At 41.8% G+C, this 19,273-nt stretch overlaps 1 protein-coding gene across 11 annotated transcripts in view; it reads left to right on the top strand.

Moving 5' to 3' along the window:
- C1H3orf20 (chromosome 1 C3orf20 homolog) overlaps window positions 1–19,273 on the top strand; it is a 43,745-nt gene that overhangs the window by 18,614 nt on the left and 5,858 nt on the right. For 9 of the 11 annotated variants that reach the window (XM_021389472.1, XM_021389409.1, XM_021389363.1 and 6 more), the window contains 5 exons: window positions 1,252–1,405; window positions 2,623–2,851; window positions 5,186–5,459; window positions 6,831–6,947; window positions 16,389–16,531. In XM_021389472.1, the coding sequence (XP_021245147.1) occupies window positions 1,252–1,405; window positions 2,623–2,851; window positions 5,186–5,459; window positions 6,831–6,947; window positions 16,389–16,531 (917 nt within the window). The other 2 variants (XM_021389723.1, XM_021389631.1) reach the window with 2 other exon arrangements.

Here is a 19,273-nt window from a genome sequence, read left to right as displayed (position 1 = left end):
TAATTTGGAAAAACTATGGGAAAGCCTTGAAACTCAGATAGGGTTCGTTCTGAGGAAATTCTTCTGATTCTTGTCTCTCTAGCCCTCAGAAGTGTTTAGGTGCAAATACTTCATGTTGGTTTATTTTGAAAGGGGTATGTAAAACCTACTACACAAGGACAAATCTGAAAGAGTATCTTCAGGTAGGCTAAAATTAATAGTCACACAGTAGCATGATAGAATCTGTAACATTTTTAGAGAATACCGAAAATTGACTTGCAAACTAAGATTTTGTTAAAAAGGAAAAACAGTTACCTGAACCTTCAGCAGGTAAGCTGACCAATCACAAGTAGAGAGGCAAGAGTTGGGCTGTTTTTGACTCATGCAAGAAATGAACGAGATGAAAATCTGGCAGAGAATGAAAAATAAACTTCACTTTTAACTGGAGATATTCCTACAACTATGGAGAAAAGTAGGCTGTCTGGTGTCTACTCCAGTGTAAGGAATTAGGGAAGGAAAATAAAACCACAACAGTCTTGCCATAGCAACCTTCTGGCTGAAACAAACCAAAAAAATCACAAGGGGGCACAGTATTGAAAATATTTATTTTTTACTTAGAAGCATCTTATTTAAAGTATGAAGAAGGAATTCTTTGTGGAATTAATTTTATATTAATTCAAACTTACATTTATATTTTTCAGACAAGCCTACATTTTTTTGGTGTCCATTTTCTTTCTCTGTAGTTATCAAGAACTCTTTCAAACGTGGACTGATAGGTGATTCACTGTTTGTAAAATGTAATTACATGTGTTCAGCTGTTGTTACGTATGTTCAGAGCATTTGTCTGGGATGAAAAGATGTATGTGATGCAATGAAAAATACAGCAGTTTTATTTGTGTCATACTTTTTTTTTTTTTTTTGCATAGTGCAAAGTGCTATCTTCTTTGGCCTCTACAATTAGGAGTCACTAAATTATTCATCAGCATTTTCCTCAAAATGCCAGCATTTGTGTGCTCTGCTTTTCAGTGTGTGTAGTCTCCTTTGCTCAGGTTAGAAGAAGGCCGAATTCACTACTGCAACTATTTCTAGTGATGGCTGTGCCAGTTAAAAGCATGTATTTTTAAATTACACTTCATTCTGTCAACAGTTTGTAGTCAGGAGGTGTCTCTATCTCTGATGCATTTGGTAGTGCTATTTCAGTGTGAGCACTGCTGAACACTAAATGGAACCATTACATTCTTCATTTTGTTTTTCCATTGATATTTTTTAAAGCCAAAAAGGACAGAGCTGCTGCAGAGAAACGAAGTTCCAGAGGCGACCGTAAGCCATGTGAATGACATCAGCGCAATCAGAGAGCTGAGACATTTACAGAAGAAGATCTGGAGCGTTGTGGGTGACTGGCTGCAGTATTACCAGACAGCCCTAGGTCAGGCACGGTCAGAGAACAGCTGGGGTTTGGTTGTATGGGCTTGGTTCTGTCTCAACAGCTACTGGAGTAAACTAAACAGTTCTCTGAAAGTCACCCCCCGCCCGGCCATTGGATATTCCCAGTACTGCTGGCTTGAGCACCAAACTAGGCAGGAGGCCTACAGGCGGCCTGTTTCTCAAACTGGTGAGCAGGTACTTGGACATGTAGTTCCCTGAGGTATTTCTATGCGGAGCATTTCCATACAGCGTGGCACTAAAATTGCAAGTGCTGAAGGAGTTCCCTGTGGTGTTAGAGCAGCATTGGTGCCACTGCATGTGGGCTGGTCAGTTCAACTTCAATGGGGACTGGGCAGGCTGATGATGCGCTGTGCTGTTCCCAGGGCCAGGCCAACACCTCTGCATGGTGCTGCACTGAGCCCAGCGCATCCACCTGTTCAGGGATCTCTGCAGTGAGGTACAGTGCACAGTACAGGCATACCTGGTGTAGAACCCTGAGATTATTCATGCTGACCACAGACAGAGAATTTCAGCCCTATATTGAGGCAGTTACTGGGGCACTGGGACAGGTAATGCATGACCTGTCTGCTTCCCCACTTCCCTGGTACTGCAGCTTCTGTTTGACCGAGACTGTGGAGAGAGAGGACAAAATGACTGGAAAAGAGGAGAAAAAGTGTGTAGTAACCACAAACTTCTTTTGAAGACTGTTGCTCTATATTCTTTAGATACAACATTTATATGAACTGCCTGGTAGCATAATCACCTGTAAGTGCATGTTACCCCTGACAGCATGAAAGTCAGGCCTGGACAGAAGGCTAATGGAAGCTTGATTGCAGTCTTGAAAGTGGAGGAACAAAAATGATTTAGAGAGCTCGTGCTGGTGTATTACGTGCCGTGGGAATCATTCTGTGTGTACTTGATACATCAAAGTCTCCTTAATAATAGAGATAAAAGCTATAAGCACATGCTCTTGTTTACTGAGCATGGTTCAGTAAAATTGGCACTGCCTGAATTCTGTATCTTTCCTGATCAATTTAGCAAAAGATACATTCCAAATATCAAAACCCTTCGGTGGGGAAGACAGATTGAGCATCACCATATTTCCTTATAGAGGATTCATTTTCCCTTTTCTGGATCATTATCAACACTCAGTTATTTTTGTGACTTGTATGTTTCCAAATCAAGGTCACTGATTTCAGCAGTGATGGTGTGTTTCAGGAACTAACCGCACACGCGTTAGGAAAATATCTGACTGTCCTCTGCGACCCTTAAGGAAAGGCACAATTCAGCCTGCAGATTCTGTCCCAGTTACCTCGGTTCTGCAGAGATCACAAGGGAAGAGGAAAGAGAACAGCCAAGCTCCCAAGTCAGAATGTCCTCTCCTAGATCAAAAGAAGTTGACTCCACCATCTGGCACGCAGCAGGAGCCACGCTCTTATCCTCTCAGGTAATTACAAGGAGAAGAGGAAGAAATGAAACTATTCCCCCAAGCCACTAAATGGTTCTTTCTTGACTGCTTACTTATGCAATACTGGAAGAATTTACATTCTTTTTCTATATTATTATTAGTACTTTAGAGCCTTCATGTATCCCTATATGATACTGTAAAAGCGCAACAGCAATGACAAATAGCAGTTGGGAGGGTTTGGAAAAATGCCTAGAATAGATATTTAAAAACTCTTTCAGCAAGTAAGATTAACGTTTTTAAAATTATCTGTTATGTTTATGATAGTAGCTTCCAAAAAGGTCTGTTTGGGCGCAGTGCCTCCCTATATCAGCATTTATGAAGACACAAACCCCTTGTGTCATGCACTTGAATGATACTCTACTCTTCCAAGTGCCATCACCTCTTAGTTACAACATACAGAAAACCTGAGCTTCATACTGGCTTTCTGAGAGCTTGCTTAGAGTTGTAACTATGCTATTTCATTCTGCTTCTTAAAAGTACCCAGGGGAAATCAGAGAAATGGAGGAAATATTATTTCCTGCGTCTTTCCCAAGTCTTTTCAAGTGCAAGACAGTTTGTATTTCATTTCAAATTATCTGCAACTCCCTGACAAATATCTTTTTATTCAATCCATTAAAGCAAAGAGGTTTGCATCTTCCTTTGCAATTATCTGCAGCCTGACTTCACCCATCCAGACATATCTTGCTAATGCAAGACCCTTGTCTGTTTTGTTTTCTCATTAAAACTTGTGCTTGCTTGCTGTTATTCTTTCCTACAGGTCTTCTGCTTTACTAAACAGCAATATAAAAGCAGAGAGGCTGCATATGACTCAGTTCAATTTAAGTGACAGGAAGGATGTACTGAATGTCAGTAATTCACGATAAGGAAATCTACATTAAAATTGGATGGTGATAGCTCCAGTATAAACACTGATGGCAGCAGTTTACTACCAGCTCATTTCTGGAAATGATTAAATATTTTACTCATGCCTCCAAGCCTTTACACCATTGCATAGGAGACACTGCATGTGGAGGAAAAACAGAAATAACTTTTCAAACCTAAGTAATCCACACCAGCCATTCACGCTGTGCCTGCAGTTTTTCGCAACAGGAAAACAAGGTGACACAATTTCTTACTCTATTTTTGGCTCGAGGCTCCCTCGTGTCTTTGAGACAAGTTGCATTTATTGATAACTTTTCCAAACAAGCAAAATTAAAAGAACAAAGTACTTCTAATTTCATGTGACAACCCAGTAGCTCAACTCACAAAGAAGAAATATAAAACTCAAGCATTTTATGATTGCTCCTGGGATGCTGAAACTGTGATCTTGTTTTACATACATATAGCTGAAAAGCAACATTTTCCATGTTCTCCTGCTGTCCATGAGATCACTTATGTTCTCTTTTCTGTGGTCCATTTCATTTAGATTGACTTCCTTTTTCCTTTGGTTCCCTCCAGCACAATAGATGTACAGCAAATGTTTAACACTGGGCTATACTCCTCTGTTTTAATGCTTTTCTCTTGGCACAGCCATTAAGGAATTGATCCAGCATCTCCAAATACAGCAACTATCCTTCCATTAGCTTCAGAAGGCCTTGGGGAAGGCTTGTGGGCTTTATATTCTGTTTTTTTTTTCCATCTCCCTTGGTCCAACCTTTCACAGGGTTTGCTCTCACTATGAAGAAGTGTTCAAAGATGCTTTACCAGAGCATCTTTGTGTGGCAGGATCTTAACGATGAAATTATGTCTTCACTATCTTGTTGTATCAGGCATGTTACGGAGTGTGAAGGTAAGGCTTTGGGTCTTGGTACTTCTGCTGCATGCCTTGGTCAACGGGCCCAAACAGCCTACAGAATGCTTCCCCCACCTCAGAACTAAAGGACTTCTCAAATAAATTACTCTTCACAACACTTGGGAAAGACAAATAAAGCCAACACACACATCTAGTGCATACATATGAATATGACATGACTGTACTACAATCGGTTGTTGGAGGTAAGAGGTGCCTATGAGACCTTCAAATAATAAGGGAGTATCCTTTGACATCAGTTCTTGTCTGCTACCGAAGCCTGCCGGGCTAGCTCCTCCAATTACAGCACACCCCTCTTGCTCCTCTCTGCTTGGTTTCAGAGGCTGGGCTTTTGCAGAAACCAGCAGCTCCACAGAACTCATGGTTGCATCAGACCTTAAGAAATACCTGAAACATTTGGATGATTGCACGCCTTAGGGCCTGGGCCTAAGAGATGATTGAAAATGATTCCTCAACCTATCCTTGATTTATTTGGCAATCTGACTTGCTAACACTTTCCCCTGTATTTTTCCTCCCTGTGACAGGAACAAGCTGTGGGTCACATCCCAGACCGCCTGTCCTGCTGTGCTTCGAAGAGTTGTGATGGGGGAGGAAGGGAAGACATGCAGGTGTAGCAATCATCGGATTCCCTATGTGTCAGACCTGGAGTATGATCACCTCATTAACAACACTGTGGCCTTTAAGGAGCAGATTATAGTGGTCTGTATCTCATCTTCACAGAGAAAAGATCCCAGTGAAGATGAACTAGAGCAGCTGTATGAAAGGAAGAACAGATACAGAAGTATGCCTTGTGCTCAGGTGGGTTTTATTAGACAGTAGATTGTTTTTCCAACACATGGTAGAAAACTTCAAGATTCTTTTTGGAATAATTTTCTGTTTATCTGAAAAGTGGTCTCCCTGGGAATTACTAATTTGCACCAACTCCAAATGTGTGTCCTACAGGAAATGTAATTAAAAAAAAAAAAAGGAAAAAATCGCTATCCTCAGCTTAGGGGAATCCCTCACATTGTTCTTTTTTCTGGAACAGCTGAGGGAACAGCCCTGAATAATCCCTTGATGTAGATCAGGAACTTCAAACCTTACTGAAAATGCCCGACAACTGAGTGTTGAGGGGCTTTCCACCCCTGTGGTGCAGTACCAGGAAACCCTGAGGGAGTGGATGTGGTAACATGGCCAGTGGGCCCCAAGAACTGGATAGCACAACCACCTTGTATCAGTTGGTGATTTAGTAGGAGCATGACAAAACAGCTTTCTCCCCGCCCCCCCAAACATTTTGGTTTCCAGGAATCAACACTTTCTGACAAAAAAGAATTCAAAATATTCCACCCAGAAATGCGCTGCTAGAAAATTTAAAACCAGCTCGTTTTTATTACCATATAAACTTACTGAGGAGTGATTTAATATAGGAGTCTCCTCACATTCCCACACCTAGAAACTAAGGAAATATACAGCAAAAAGTGTCTGTGTAAGTCGGTATTCAGAAGGACTGGAAATGGGAGTAAGACAATGTTTGAAAGGGCAAAGTAAAATATAGGTATGGAATGCTTTTTGTTTCAGTCCCCAGGATACTACTTTTTATTGTAATTACCTAAAAGTGTCCCAGTAAAGCCAGGAGCGGAAGTGGTAGTGTAGACTCAAGAGGCATTTTTGTCATCTCTACTTAGTGGGCACAACAGTAAACATCACTGTCTGCTGTGATCCAGATCTTCCCCTTGCCACTGGACATTAGTGCACCTGCATGGTAATTTTCCACTCAGATCAGTGCACTGCTGTCCTGTCTCAGTGTGGTCCTGTAGGTGGCCCCAGCTCGCTAATGGTAGGAATGGAAAACTTCTGACAGACAGAATTCCAAAGGATTATGGCAAATCCACAGAGATGTTGCACACTGAGTAGCTACCACTCCTGTTCTCATAACGATGCATCTGATTTTATAAATCAGAGGAGCAGTTTCTTTGGAGAGAAATACACTCACAAACAGAAACTGAGAAATTTAGAAGCCTCTGTCACCAAATGTATACCAAGAAGAACCGTTGCTACCTGTTGTGAAAGAGAAAAGTAATGCAATTGAGTTCTTAAGGACTTGTTTGGGAGGAATGCAGCTAGTTTAATTGGTCAGGCAAAACTTTCCATCTACTTAATGATACCATTGTACTTCTCTTGTTTTTTCAGGGTTGTCTGGATTCCTTTCGCCTCCTCAAATACGACATCGCCTCTGCTAATGCGTTTACAGATCATAAAGGTTCCTTGTTGGAGAAGAGACATAATGTAGCTCCTGGCATGTTTTTGGTATGTTAAAACTATTACAGTCAATGACTTAACTTTGTAATGCTACTACTATTATCTGGTTACAAATAAGTGACTGGGATTGCCACATGCCACCAGCATTTGGGCCAGCAGGAGAGCAGAATGCTACTCCTCCTCCTGCAGAAGTACAGGCTGTGAGCAGGGCAGCCCCACATTTGTCTCTTAGCAGTTCAGGGTTTATGGTGCATCAGGTCACTCTCATTCCACCTGCAAAGGGCAAGAAGCCCGTGCCACTTGCCACAGCATGAGAAGAGGAACACGATTTTTTCCTGTGAATGTCAGTAGTTAGATGTAGCCAGCTATGCACTCACCCCCATACCCCACTTCATCTGTGTCAAAAAGTTTCAAGTGTATCGCATAAAAGTGTGTTTCAGTATGTAAAAAAGGAAAAAAAATCTTCAACAGCATTCTGAGAAGTACCCTTTGGAAATGAGGAGAAAGTCTAAGATGAAGAACAGAGACTAGCTGGTTTTAAAGTACTTGTATTGTTTTCATAGGTGGTCTGAAAGCGTTGGAATTTTTCTGCAGGAGATGAATTGATTTTTCATAGGCGGTTTGTTTTATCAAAGCTTTGCATGCAAGGCATGCACTGCGTGTCTTACAATGTATTGTTGCAATACTGTGAAGAGAGGATTCTCCAGGTCTTGTTCCCCCCTGTCACAAGCTATCATTAGGCTAAGACAAAGCAATCTTGTTTTGCATCTCACAGAACAGCATTACAATTGGACGTTAAAAATCCTCACATCTTTCCATAAACACGAGCACAAACACTGTTTGCTCAGTTATTTTAGTCACTTTCTCCCAGTAGGAGAGAGCTCCCACAAATTATTGTTTGGTAATTCTTTGTCCACTTCCTTAATAGTGGTGAGGAACAAGTGCTGCTTCCTGCGTTCGCTTTGTACATTTTTAGCAGTGGCCATGGCACAAGAACAGAGGAGCTTTCAGATATCCTCTCACCTCAGCTACTGCAAAATTAGGGCTATTTCTGTCAGTTCAAAATGAGCTATTCCTGCAAAAAGGAAAACTCTGCATGAGGACACCCATCTGTGGTCAACTTCTCTGTCCACTGGGTGACACCAGCAGCCTGTCTGATGTTGCTTAGCAGTATATGAAACCACAGAATACATACACGAAGAAGATGAAATTCCAGGCACTCCCCCAGCCACATAGGACAAGCAAAACGCAACAAAACCACCCAATACTTCCAATCCCACTTCCTGTAGTTTACAGAGCAGAAGGAGACAAAGCAGGAAAATACCCTTAAAGTCACAAGGCACCAAGGGCCTGCTGTACAATAAAAGACCGAGAGGATACATTTTAGCACGAGTCACCCACAGCTGATGGGAATGATTGCTAATGGCTCTGAGGAACTAAGTTAGCCAGCTACAGGGGTGCACTTTGATTCTCTTCTATGTTAGTTTTTTGCGTTCCCACTAGGAAATAATGTATTATTTTCAAAAGAAAAATCAGGATAACAAGCAATGTCTTACGACTGATGAACAGATTATCCTTAGAACAGCTCGTAGGCTTCTTTTGTTTTAAAAAGCATTTACAGACATTAGATGGTACACGTGCAGCACTGATTTTTGGTTACTTCACCCTTAATGCACCGCTACAAAGGTAAGTCACAGGCACAAGCTCAGTTTCAGTCTCTACTCAGATACAGACAGATAGGAACAAAACATTATGAGGAGTAACCCGAAACCCAATTAGCCTGTCAGCATGGCCTTAATTACAGCTATTTAAAAACTGAATGTAAAGACAAGGTGGGCACTTCTTTTGCCTGAACAAAACACTGTTATTTGAGGAAGAAGGGAGTTTGTTTTTAAAAGGAATGTGCTAATGGGATTCAACCCATCTTTGAGCAGTTCCCAGTCAGACTTACCCAGCTGCTACAAGTGCTCAACCAGAGCAGGTTCATCTACCAACAAAACCAGAACGGTTGCATGGGACAGGCTTGGAAGGGCAAAGCTCAACCAAAGGCACGCTGCCTGAGCACAGGCATTCCCTGTGGACCAAAGGAAAGCTGACAGAAGCAGCAGCTCCATCTCTCCTTGTATTACATCCATAGTGTGGTGACTTGCAAAGGACAGGAAGAAGACAAGAAGCTTTAAGATGCAACTCTGCCAGAAGTCACAAATTGGAAAGGGCCACCACATTTTACGTAGTCATTTCCAGAGCAGCACAAAAGTGAAATAATAACATTAAGAAGTTATGGAGCCTGTAATGGGCCATTCCTCTTTTCTGCTGGACAACAGCACTACACCTACCAAAGAAACAGGACCAGCCTGCTTGAAATTTAGAAGTAATGACCAGATAAGGACAAAGTCACTACATTCAGGGTAGAATACAGACAGCTCTTTTTGTAGTTCTGAAAAATCAGTAGTGTGAATGACATCAGGATTCCAGGTTGCAGACAGCTCCAGAGAGGTTGTACAAGGCTCAGTAACTGGTAATCAGTTGTATGAGTATCAGTATGTATGTTCTCTGTCAATACATTTACATGGGAGAAAAGAACAGTAATTACTTATACAAAGATGGACACAATAGCTGTTAATGCTAAACAAAGAGATCTGGGATTTGTTGGTAGACTTATCTCTTAAAACCTCAGACTGGTCCTCGGCAATAGACACCATACACACTGAATGTTTAGTAAAAGGGTAAATACAGAGGAAACGTTCTTCAGATTGTGATATTCAGTACGTGACTTCTCTTCACCACGTCTCAAAAAAGGATATAATATGGAATGGCTGTTCATTTAAGGAAGGACTAAAAAGGGTAACTTACTAAAGAAATGGAGATGAGATACAAGAAAGCTTTATAAAGAAAAAATGGCGTGGCAAAGGAATAAGAAATAATTGTCCATTGTTTCTTAAAGCACAGGAATGACCAAGCACCAATGAAGAGATAAGCAGCAGATTTAAACCAAAAGGAAATTCTTTTTCTCACAGCACGTCATTAAATTGCGGAACTATTTGCCACAGGATGTTGTGGAAGCCAAAAGCATAAGTGTATTCAAGATGGAATTAGATTCATTCCTGAAGGTTAGCTCCATTGGCAGCTATGAAACACGATGCCCCAGACACAGCATTTGGTTAAAGAAATCCCTGGGTTGTTAATTCCTCATGGCTGGTACTGGTCCAGGGTAGGACTTGGCTTTAAGTGCTCTTCCACCCATTACTCAGCTCCTGGATGCTTGCAGGGACAGGATGCTGGGTGGCCTTGACGAACCTTTGATATAGTGCTGTGCAGCTGTTCTTATATCAGCATATGCAAGGTTGTTGCTTTAATTTGGGTAAAGCTTCAGTAAGAGGATTAGGGGGCAAAAATGCACAGAGTTCATGAGAAGGTTCTTGGCCTCATCTTCAGCTACTCATATCAAACATTTCGCTTTTGCATACTCTTAATTTGTAAAGCTTCAATAAAGCAAAAGTAATGTCCCTAGGAGGGGAAGGTCTCTTTCAAACTGTGTAAAAGTAGGATTGAAAGTTTACTTAATTTTACATGTTTTCTTTTGGAGGCAGATAACTAATTTTGTCTGCTCTGACATCCTTGGGAATTTCCTCAAATGATTGGGAAAAAACTTCAAAATGAAACATAATTGTCCTTTGTGTTTAATGAATCAAAAGGGTACCCCTAGCTCAATCCAAAGGACAGAGTCCATCCCTAATTTCCCACTGAAGTAACCACTGTTCAGCTAAATAAATACAAGTGAGTTTAAGAGAAAGAATTCGTGGCTTCAAAGAAAAAAAGGATTAAGTTCAAATTTTAATCAACGCATTAGGCAAGAAGGAGATGTTGGTTGATATTAACCACTTGCTTTTAGTCAGCTTTCTGTGCAGCCTTAGATGCCTCGAGGAAATCATTCTGCAGAAGTACAACTTCAACACAGCTGCTCCCAGGGGCAGCTGCTTCTCTCTGTGCATGGCGTGGGCTTCCTGCCACTGCCACAGTCCTCTCTCTTGCCCCACCTAAAGGTCTTCAGGCAGGACTCAGCTCCTGTGCCTGCAGAATGCTGTAGGCTTGAGGGCAGGAGGCAGAAGGGAACCAAAGTTTTGTTGCTGTTGGCATTTGTTATTATTTTGCAAAAGACGGCTTTTCAAAAGCATTTTTTTTTTTTTGTGCTGAGTTAAAAACAAAACAACACATTCCAGTTAAAGACGAAACTTAAGCAGGTAGACTTGCTTTCATTCATTAGTACAATACTACATGGAATGATGGTTAAATATCATGAGAGCTAGCTGGGAAAACAAGCACCGAATGATTACTTTTCTAATTACCTCTAGATGTGAGTGAGGCTCAGCAGCACCATTCTTACAGCAGAACATTTTCCACTTTCCAGGGCGCTCAGACTAACAGCGATACAAGGGAGAGAAGAATGGAACTTGCAGCCAAAAGCAGATCCATAGGGCTGGGAACATGCTCCTGCACTCTAAAAATGCCACAGGAGCTGGGCTACAGCTTCCACTGGCACTGTGGCTCTGTAGCCACAAATGGAAGGCAGCTGCTCTGATTTCAGGCCATGTGCCCAGGCTTCCTGCTTATCTCAGGCATGACACAGATAACCGGCCAATGCAGCAAGAAGCTGGGTGCCCGGCAACCTTCTGCTGAGTGTGGAACAAGGGAACCATATGCAAGGGAGACAGAAGAGGAAAAACAGAAAGGAAGCTAAGCAGGAAGGGGACAAAGGTTGCCCTCAGTAACAGTTGGTGGATTTTTCATTAGTGGTGAAATTCATATGCACGTAAAACAGACATCAGAGAAATCAGCCATCCAAGCACAGACATAAGGTGTAGGATGAAGTACTGGGGAATCCACTTTTTTTTTCTTTTTCCCCAGAAAATGTAAATATGCACAAGACTTCCAGAAAAAAGTCAAGTGAAGCCACAGCCTGCCCTGAGCATTGACCACTGTCCCCATCCCCAGCCAGCATTCAGGCGTGCATGTCTCACAGAATGGCTCAGGTTGGAAGGGACCTTAAAGATCATCGAGATCCAACCCTCTGCCATGGGCAGGGATAGGAGATGTAAGGAAGGTGTCATGAAATTCACTGGTGACATGGTTGCTGCCATTCCCAGACTGCTGCAGGTTGTCAGCATAGTGATAAGGGGCATTACATGTTTCTAAATGGTTGTACAAGGCAAGAAAACTATCACTATAAAGGACTTCATAATTAGTTTTTTGTAATTCTTATGCCATGCAAGAAAATAGTGCTGCCCTGAAAAAGGTGAGGGAAAGTCACAGCAATCCATTTCATTACATCTGATTTCAAGATCCAAAGCCTTTAAAGGAAGAGTGGGTTCTGTAATTGCATTTGCCTTGCAGCTGACTGAAGACTTGCCAGCTTCTTAAGTGTCCTCATTATGACACAGCCTGAATGTTTTGAGCTGATTCTGCAGCTTATCAACAGCATGAAAGGAATTTGTGCTGTTTCAGGCCATTCAGTGAATTTGAACTTCTCTGGATCCAAGAGTTGAATGAGAGTCTTCTGGGGACACCATTCAAAATTCTTTTGGCCATTTTCTAATCATATTGTCTGATGGGTTTTCCTATTTCATTTTTCTTCCTGCAGTTATAGCCCACTGGTTCTTGCTTTGTTTATCGTGGCCATGGAAAACAGACTGTTGTCTGTCTTTCTGAAGCAAATCATCTTCATGTCCCTCCTGTCTCCTATAACTGTACTCCCACACTCAGCCTTCGCTTCTGTATGCTCAAGAAGCACAGCTGACCTGTCCTCAGAGGTCATGTTTTCTGGAGCACTGCTCATTCTTGGGGTGCATTCCTGCTGGTTGATAACCCCTTGGCCGCTCCAGCCAGGAAGAGCTTACAAGTCATACTCTGTATTTCACAGCTTAAATACCAATTTGCACATGCCACAGTGATGTAAAAGTCATATGTCTCCATCACCACAGATAATCTGTAACACAAAAAGGACAGCTCAACCCCTTGTTCGTACACAACCAGCCCAAGAAGGGTGGTACTACAAAACCTAATCAGATAACAACGCTTTCATTAAATGTATTTCAAAACTGGCAATTACATTTAAATGAACTCTAGTGTGATTTTTTTTTTCCTTAAACATGTGAATGTACACATACAAACCAATTCGTCAAGTGGTTGCTCTAAGGGCCAGTTTGAATCAACAGAATTATTTGCGTAGTATAAATATGGGAAGTTTGCTAATCTGCATGAAATGTTCCTAGACAGTAGGAAGAAGGAAATTAACCTCGAGAATGACCGTCTCAGTCAAAAAGTAGGGCAAAGAGAACTTGTGCTAACTTGAAAGACGGCCCCATTTTACTCCGTCAGTCAGCTGGAAAGATGCAGAAGGGCACAGAAGGGGAAAAGCATGGGCTGAACTCCCCAGACCCCACTGCGGATTGTTTAATGTCTGTGCTTAATATTTAAAAGTTCCCATTCTCCAAAAGGTTACTAAGAATCAGGACTGATATATATATATATATGCTTACAAAGACAACCTACTGTTGCCAACAAAAAAACACATTTTTTATTTTGACTTTTTTAATGTTCTGACATATTACTGCTCTGAAGTTCAGAATTTCATTAGTATTAAAGTTCATCTTTGACCTTTCACCCTTTTATGTGGAAGAATTAGTTGGGGAGAAAAAACATTCCTCTTTGCCCTGGCTTGCTTGTCATGGCTCCCTCAAGAATTCCATTCCAAGGCCATTTGCCAGAACTATGTTGAGCCCTGAGAGGAGAAAGAACCTCCCCCCACTCCAAAATGCAGCCATCCATCCAAGTTTCTCTCCTAGCTTTCATTAAAAGCTTCAGCTTTATAACACTCTGGATTCAACTCACTCCAGTAGGGGTAAACGGGCTTTGCTACACCAGCTTATACTGTGGAGAGAAGGGACAACCTGATTGCTTGTGGTAGCAGCAATAACAGAATTCCCCCATGTCTTAACTCCATGGAATCAACCAGGGGAATTGTAATGGACAGGGCCGCATTCCCCTGGTAGCAAGGGGCAGTGCCAGAGGCAGCCTTCTCAGCTCTGCTCTTAGAACAGTTTCAACGCGTTGCGCGCTAATGCATCAGATTTTGCATCTTTGCAATACATTTATCCACCACTTCCATCAGCCTCTCCATTTTGTACAGTTACAGAACACACCTATCAGAATGCAGCAGTGCTATTTGTAGACTTTTACAGCAATCTGTGGGCAACCTGCAGTAGCAAAAGGCTCCTTCCCTATCTGCTTGTTACAATTTTCACCTTAGCCAAGGTGAAAGGGAGTCAGAGCTCTAAGGACAGTGACAGAAATGGTGCATGCCCAACAAGTTTGGGCAGTGGGAGGATGCCAGCGGTTAAACAGCCAGGGAGAGGAGAGTTGGGTGTTGCACCTAGATAGGACAACACGCTTGTAGCAGGAGGAGAAAATTATTTCAGTTATCACTACGGGGAACCCAAAGGCTAGAATAGGCCAGCGAGCAGCGACCACACCAAAGCAGAAATGCCTGGCATGTGCTCCTGGAAGAGGCAGAAAACTGGGCTATGGGTGGCCAGAGGCTTCTTCTCTTGTTCTCTGTGCTTCCACCACAGACAAGAAAAGTGTGCAGAACTGAGGGAGAGCAATGGCAGAGGTATGGTGGAGAAGTATGAGAGCCTGGATGTCAGATCAGAAGGACCTGAGCAATGAGAAATAGGCTACTTTCCTCTTCCATCCCCTAAGGGAGTCAGTTATGGGAAGCAAGATGTGATTCTGAAAAATGTGATAAGCATGGCAAAAAACATGTACAAATAAAGTATGACAAAGAAACTGAAATGAGAATAGGAAAACCAAGAGAGTCAGGAAAATCACAATGTATGAGTGCAAAGTTCATCTCAAGAGGAAAACAGGTAAGTCTTACATACAGCAACAGAATCAGTAGCTGAGGCCAGATGTTATTGTCATCTCCACCTGCTGACATACACCCAAAACTTCACCCCAAGGAGAGCTTTGTTATGATGCAAACACTGCTCACATCATTCGATTTAAGCAAAGAAGTGCAGAAGTGAGGACCTAATGACAGTGTAATGGTGAGCAGGTATGAAACACACTGTTTATTCCTTCCAATTCTGCACTGCTGTGAGTGCGGGTTAAGAGAGCTCTTCATAATAAGACAAACTACTCGACTGAAAGAAAAATGTTTCAGTTAAGTAAAACATGGCTATTGTAAGAATTTTTGCCAATATAACTGAAAAAACATTATATAAAGCACTTGTTTCTCTATTACCCACAAGCAAAAGCAGTGTTCTACATCATATTAAATACTGGTTACATTACAGAGGAATATATATTAGCGTAAGATGAAAACAATTCAGTGGTTCTCTGGCTTTCCTTCCAGTGAATACATCTATTGCATTGACTCAAACACAGAATCACCAAGGTTAGAAAAGTCCAAGATTATCCTGAAGTATTCAAAGAGTCTTGACTTGGAGTCCTCCATGCTGAAAGCTTCCATGAAATAAGCCAGATGTTTCCAGTTGTGTAATACTGGGAACATCCCACAACACAAGCAGCTTTGGATAGTACGTTTGCTTAAATGGTTCTTACTATTTAAAATCCAGTGAAGCCAATTTTCACTTAACAAAGGCCCCTTTACACTGCCAGAACAATGACAACAGGTCATCGTTCCTACACTGACCAAGAAAAGGCTGGCAGTGCTCTCACCTCCATTCATGCTGTATCTAAAACTTTGACGGGCTTTTCTTCATGCCCTAATGTTGAGATCACCCAGGTGGATATTCCACACATCGCACAGCTGTGTGGAACAGTCTTCGCAACATGTTGAAAAAGCACTTGTCTTTTCTCAAGCTTGCCCTGGTAATTTTGAGTTGAGGCACTCAAAACCAAAGGCCCTACCCAACAAACACATCAAAATCCAACAGAAACACTTTAAAATCCATGAGGCATTCTCCTTTCAGTTATTGTGACCTTATTGCAAAATGCACCATAAATCTGAGTTGCCTAAGAATTGTAAGTTCTAGCACAAAACATAAAAAAGGGGGGAAAAAAGTGTTCTTTTTCCTACGCCAAACTTAATTGTCTGTTTTATCTTCAAATATGTCATGTTCCACCATACCTAAACTGAAATATTAACAGAGTGGATAGCGCTAGGTTTTGGCAGTCCATGAAGCAGCAAGCAAAATGCTGAGTTACACACTCTAGTCAGTGGGGATTAGCATCCGTGTTTTGAAAACGTGGAGAGACTAGGAAGGCTTTACCGTTTGATTTCCTAAATGAAATCCAATATTTTATTTAACAGACTAAGTCATGAAAGGTGAAAGCTGTAAGCTATAAGCAAGTTGTACGTCAGACCCGCTAACAACTTTGCTTGCTTGTTTCTCAACCTGTCACTTTCATTTAGAATAAATGGTTGCTTTTGCCAATTCTGCATTGTTTTCTTCTCTTCTTTGGCAGATGTACATCCAAGGAAAGTTACTCTTTGCCAACTATATTTTCAATGGGTACAGCAAGTCAACTAAAGACCTTCAAAAACAAATAGCGAAGACAAGAAATGATTACCGCATGGGTTACTGTCTTCCAGCTGACTTCAGGCTCAGGTAATTACTTTCCATCCTTGCTGCTTTTAATCACTTTGTTCCAAGACCTTGGGCACCTTTCTTCCATGTCTTAAATACAAAGCCCCGTGACCCAAGGTAGCAAGTACAGCTACTTTTCTGGCATCAAAGTAATTTTGGTGCACTTAAACGTTTTCCATCTTGTATATTCCTTCCTGTGTCAGTCAGCAGTTAAGACTGCCAGCAGTTAAGACTGGTTCTGCTGAGCTGCAGGACCATTTTGAGCCAATCCTGACAGTTGCTGGAAGAAGGAAATAAGAAAATAAAGGTGAAGGTCCTAGGCACATCCTTAATTTCTTCTGTAATATGTCTGACAGACCTAGTTGTTTTAAAGGCTGTTGTATTTACTTCTTGGCATTATCCATAAAAAATAAATTGCTATTAAAAGACCAATTACTTCAGTCAGGTACTTCAGCAATGCACTTCTTCATTTAATAGTTGCAGGGAAGCTTTAGAGGCATAACCTGGAGAAATAGCAGCCGAGGGTTAAATATTTCACATCTGCATACTGAGCACATAGCTCAGGAGGAGCACTCCCAGTAGCTAAAGCACACGCTGCAGCAGTTAGCTCTTACAGAACAGTTCCCAAAGACGAAACGAAGACGGGGCAGAAAAGGGAAATAACAGCAACTTCTGCAATGCATTTAATACAGAGCTTTGGGAGCCCTGTTATTATTTAGAATTTGGTGGTGCTCCAAACAAGCAATCAAGCCTGAACTTCAGAGAGCGTGGTACGAGTGCAAAGGCCCCCACATTCCACCAGTCATTTAACCAGTGCTTCTTACTGAGTGTGATGCTGATGAGCAGTACTGTTAATAACTGATAAGCAGTTGACAGCAATGACAGTAAAGAAGAACACATGACATACTCCAAAACGCAGCGTGCACTCTTTTGCTGAGCTGCTCCTAGCTATCTGTGACAGGTCACAGAAAATCTGTGCCTTTTGTGCACTTCTTTTTAAGTTAAGAAAATAATGGATCTCATTTGTACTGAACAGCAGAAAACAGTACATGCTAGACCACTCTTCTCTGAAGGAAGTTTATCACTTCATGTGCACAGAAAACAATTACTGGTGTTGCAGATAAAACAAAGATCAAAATCAGCAGGTAATTGATAGCAACATTTTCAAATGTATTAATTACTGGCATGATATGTTTCCCTCAAAGTCAGTGATAAGCTGCAGCCAGGACAAATTAGCTTTAGGCTGGGCGTTTTTGCAAATGCTCCTGTGAATGACTGGAAAGGCTGCAATGGTGCACGCAATTCCATGTGCAGGTTCTTGTCTACAGCAGAATTTTCTAAATGCTTCCCACTGCAGCACCTTCCTTAAATGCAGCTTTCCAAGTGAGTACATGCTGTCACACAGGCATTTTTGTAACCTACAGCTGAGTGTAACTGATGTCACAGGTTGTCACAGAGCCAGCACAGTTATTCTGTGTGTGTTTCTGCTCCTTGCTACCACAGCACCATGACAAGAAATCCTCAAATACCACCACTGGGACATTCTACAAGGGTCTTTTATGCACAGCCTGCGAAGACATGAGCAGGTGCAACTAGAGGCACTAAATTACAGTCTAAATGAAGGAGAAGGTGATGAAGAGCTGGAGAGAAAGCCAAGGCTAGGTGACATAGCTGTTTCCACATGCTCTACTATACAAGCGGTGCTAAGGAGGTGATTAATTTCATCCTTCACTAAGTGACTAATTACAGGCAAAACAGTAGGTTCTCCAGGAGTGGATGCTTATGGTATTTTCCCTCTTGTCAGCCAATATACTGACTTCAGAAATTGCCAGATACTCAGCATATAGGTAGGTGTATGTGCACATTCTGTTCAACTACTTACTTGATTTCATTGCCTCAAACTCTTTATTCCTCTATACCATGCCACAAAAACAATAATACTGAGAGTAGGACAGCATGCCAAGGAAGATCTTACACTGCTAAATGGGGATTAGCATCAGTGAAATACTGAAGATTCTGCTTTTCACTGGGAAGATAAGCAGAGCTGTATCATTTCTCTACCTGTTCACGGACTGATTTCTTGGTGGACAGAATTTCCTTCTTTGTGAAACAGCTGTTTCTCCAGTGGAAGTAAGCAAACAGATCCTGACCTGGCCTCCTTGATCTTTTCCTCTTTGTATGCCTGCAAGATGAGTGGAGACAGCACACAGAACTGACTGGCTTAAGTTGAAGGCCACATTTCTAGAAACAAAGTGCCCTTAGATTCCTCTCTCATTCTCTCTTCAAATCTTGCTTCACTCCAAGACCACACCATCAGAAACCACCAGCAATGAGACTTACATACTTCATCTCTCAGTACATTTTTTGTGTACTGTCCATTTGTTTACCCTATCAGTAGCCCATTATAAGTTTCTTCTTTTCCATCTTATAAAAGTGTGGGCTGCAGAACAACCCTAGGGAAGCTTAATACAGTACACTAGTGGCGACAGTGTAACTGGTTACACGTTGGGATCGGTGGAACAATGTGACAGAGATCTGGATGACTGGCTTTTTAAGGCTGGTCTGGCTACAGCTCAGCCAGAAACACTAGAGGAGACCAGGTCACCAGACACAATACAAATATTTCCAATATGAAGCAGCAGCACAGTAGAAGGATGAGAAGAACAGGTTTTAATGAGCGAAAGGAGAAACACAGAGGTACAGCTGATACAAAAAAGTACACAATATAACACAAGTGTCTAATAAATTAGCAGAGAACTGGAG

This window comes from Numida meleagris, chromosome 1 (genome assembly GCF_002078875.1).
Source record: "Numida meleagris isolate 19003 breed g44 Domestic line chromosome 1, NumMel1.0, whole genome shotgun sequence".
Lineage (NCBI taxonomy): Eukaryota > Metazoa > Chordata > Aves > Galliformes > Numididae > Numida > Numida meleagris.
The sequence above is the reverse complement of the archived record's forward strand: the minus strand, read 5'-3'. Positions and strand labels throughout refer to the sequence as shown.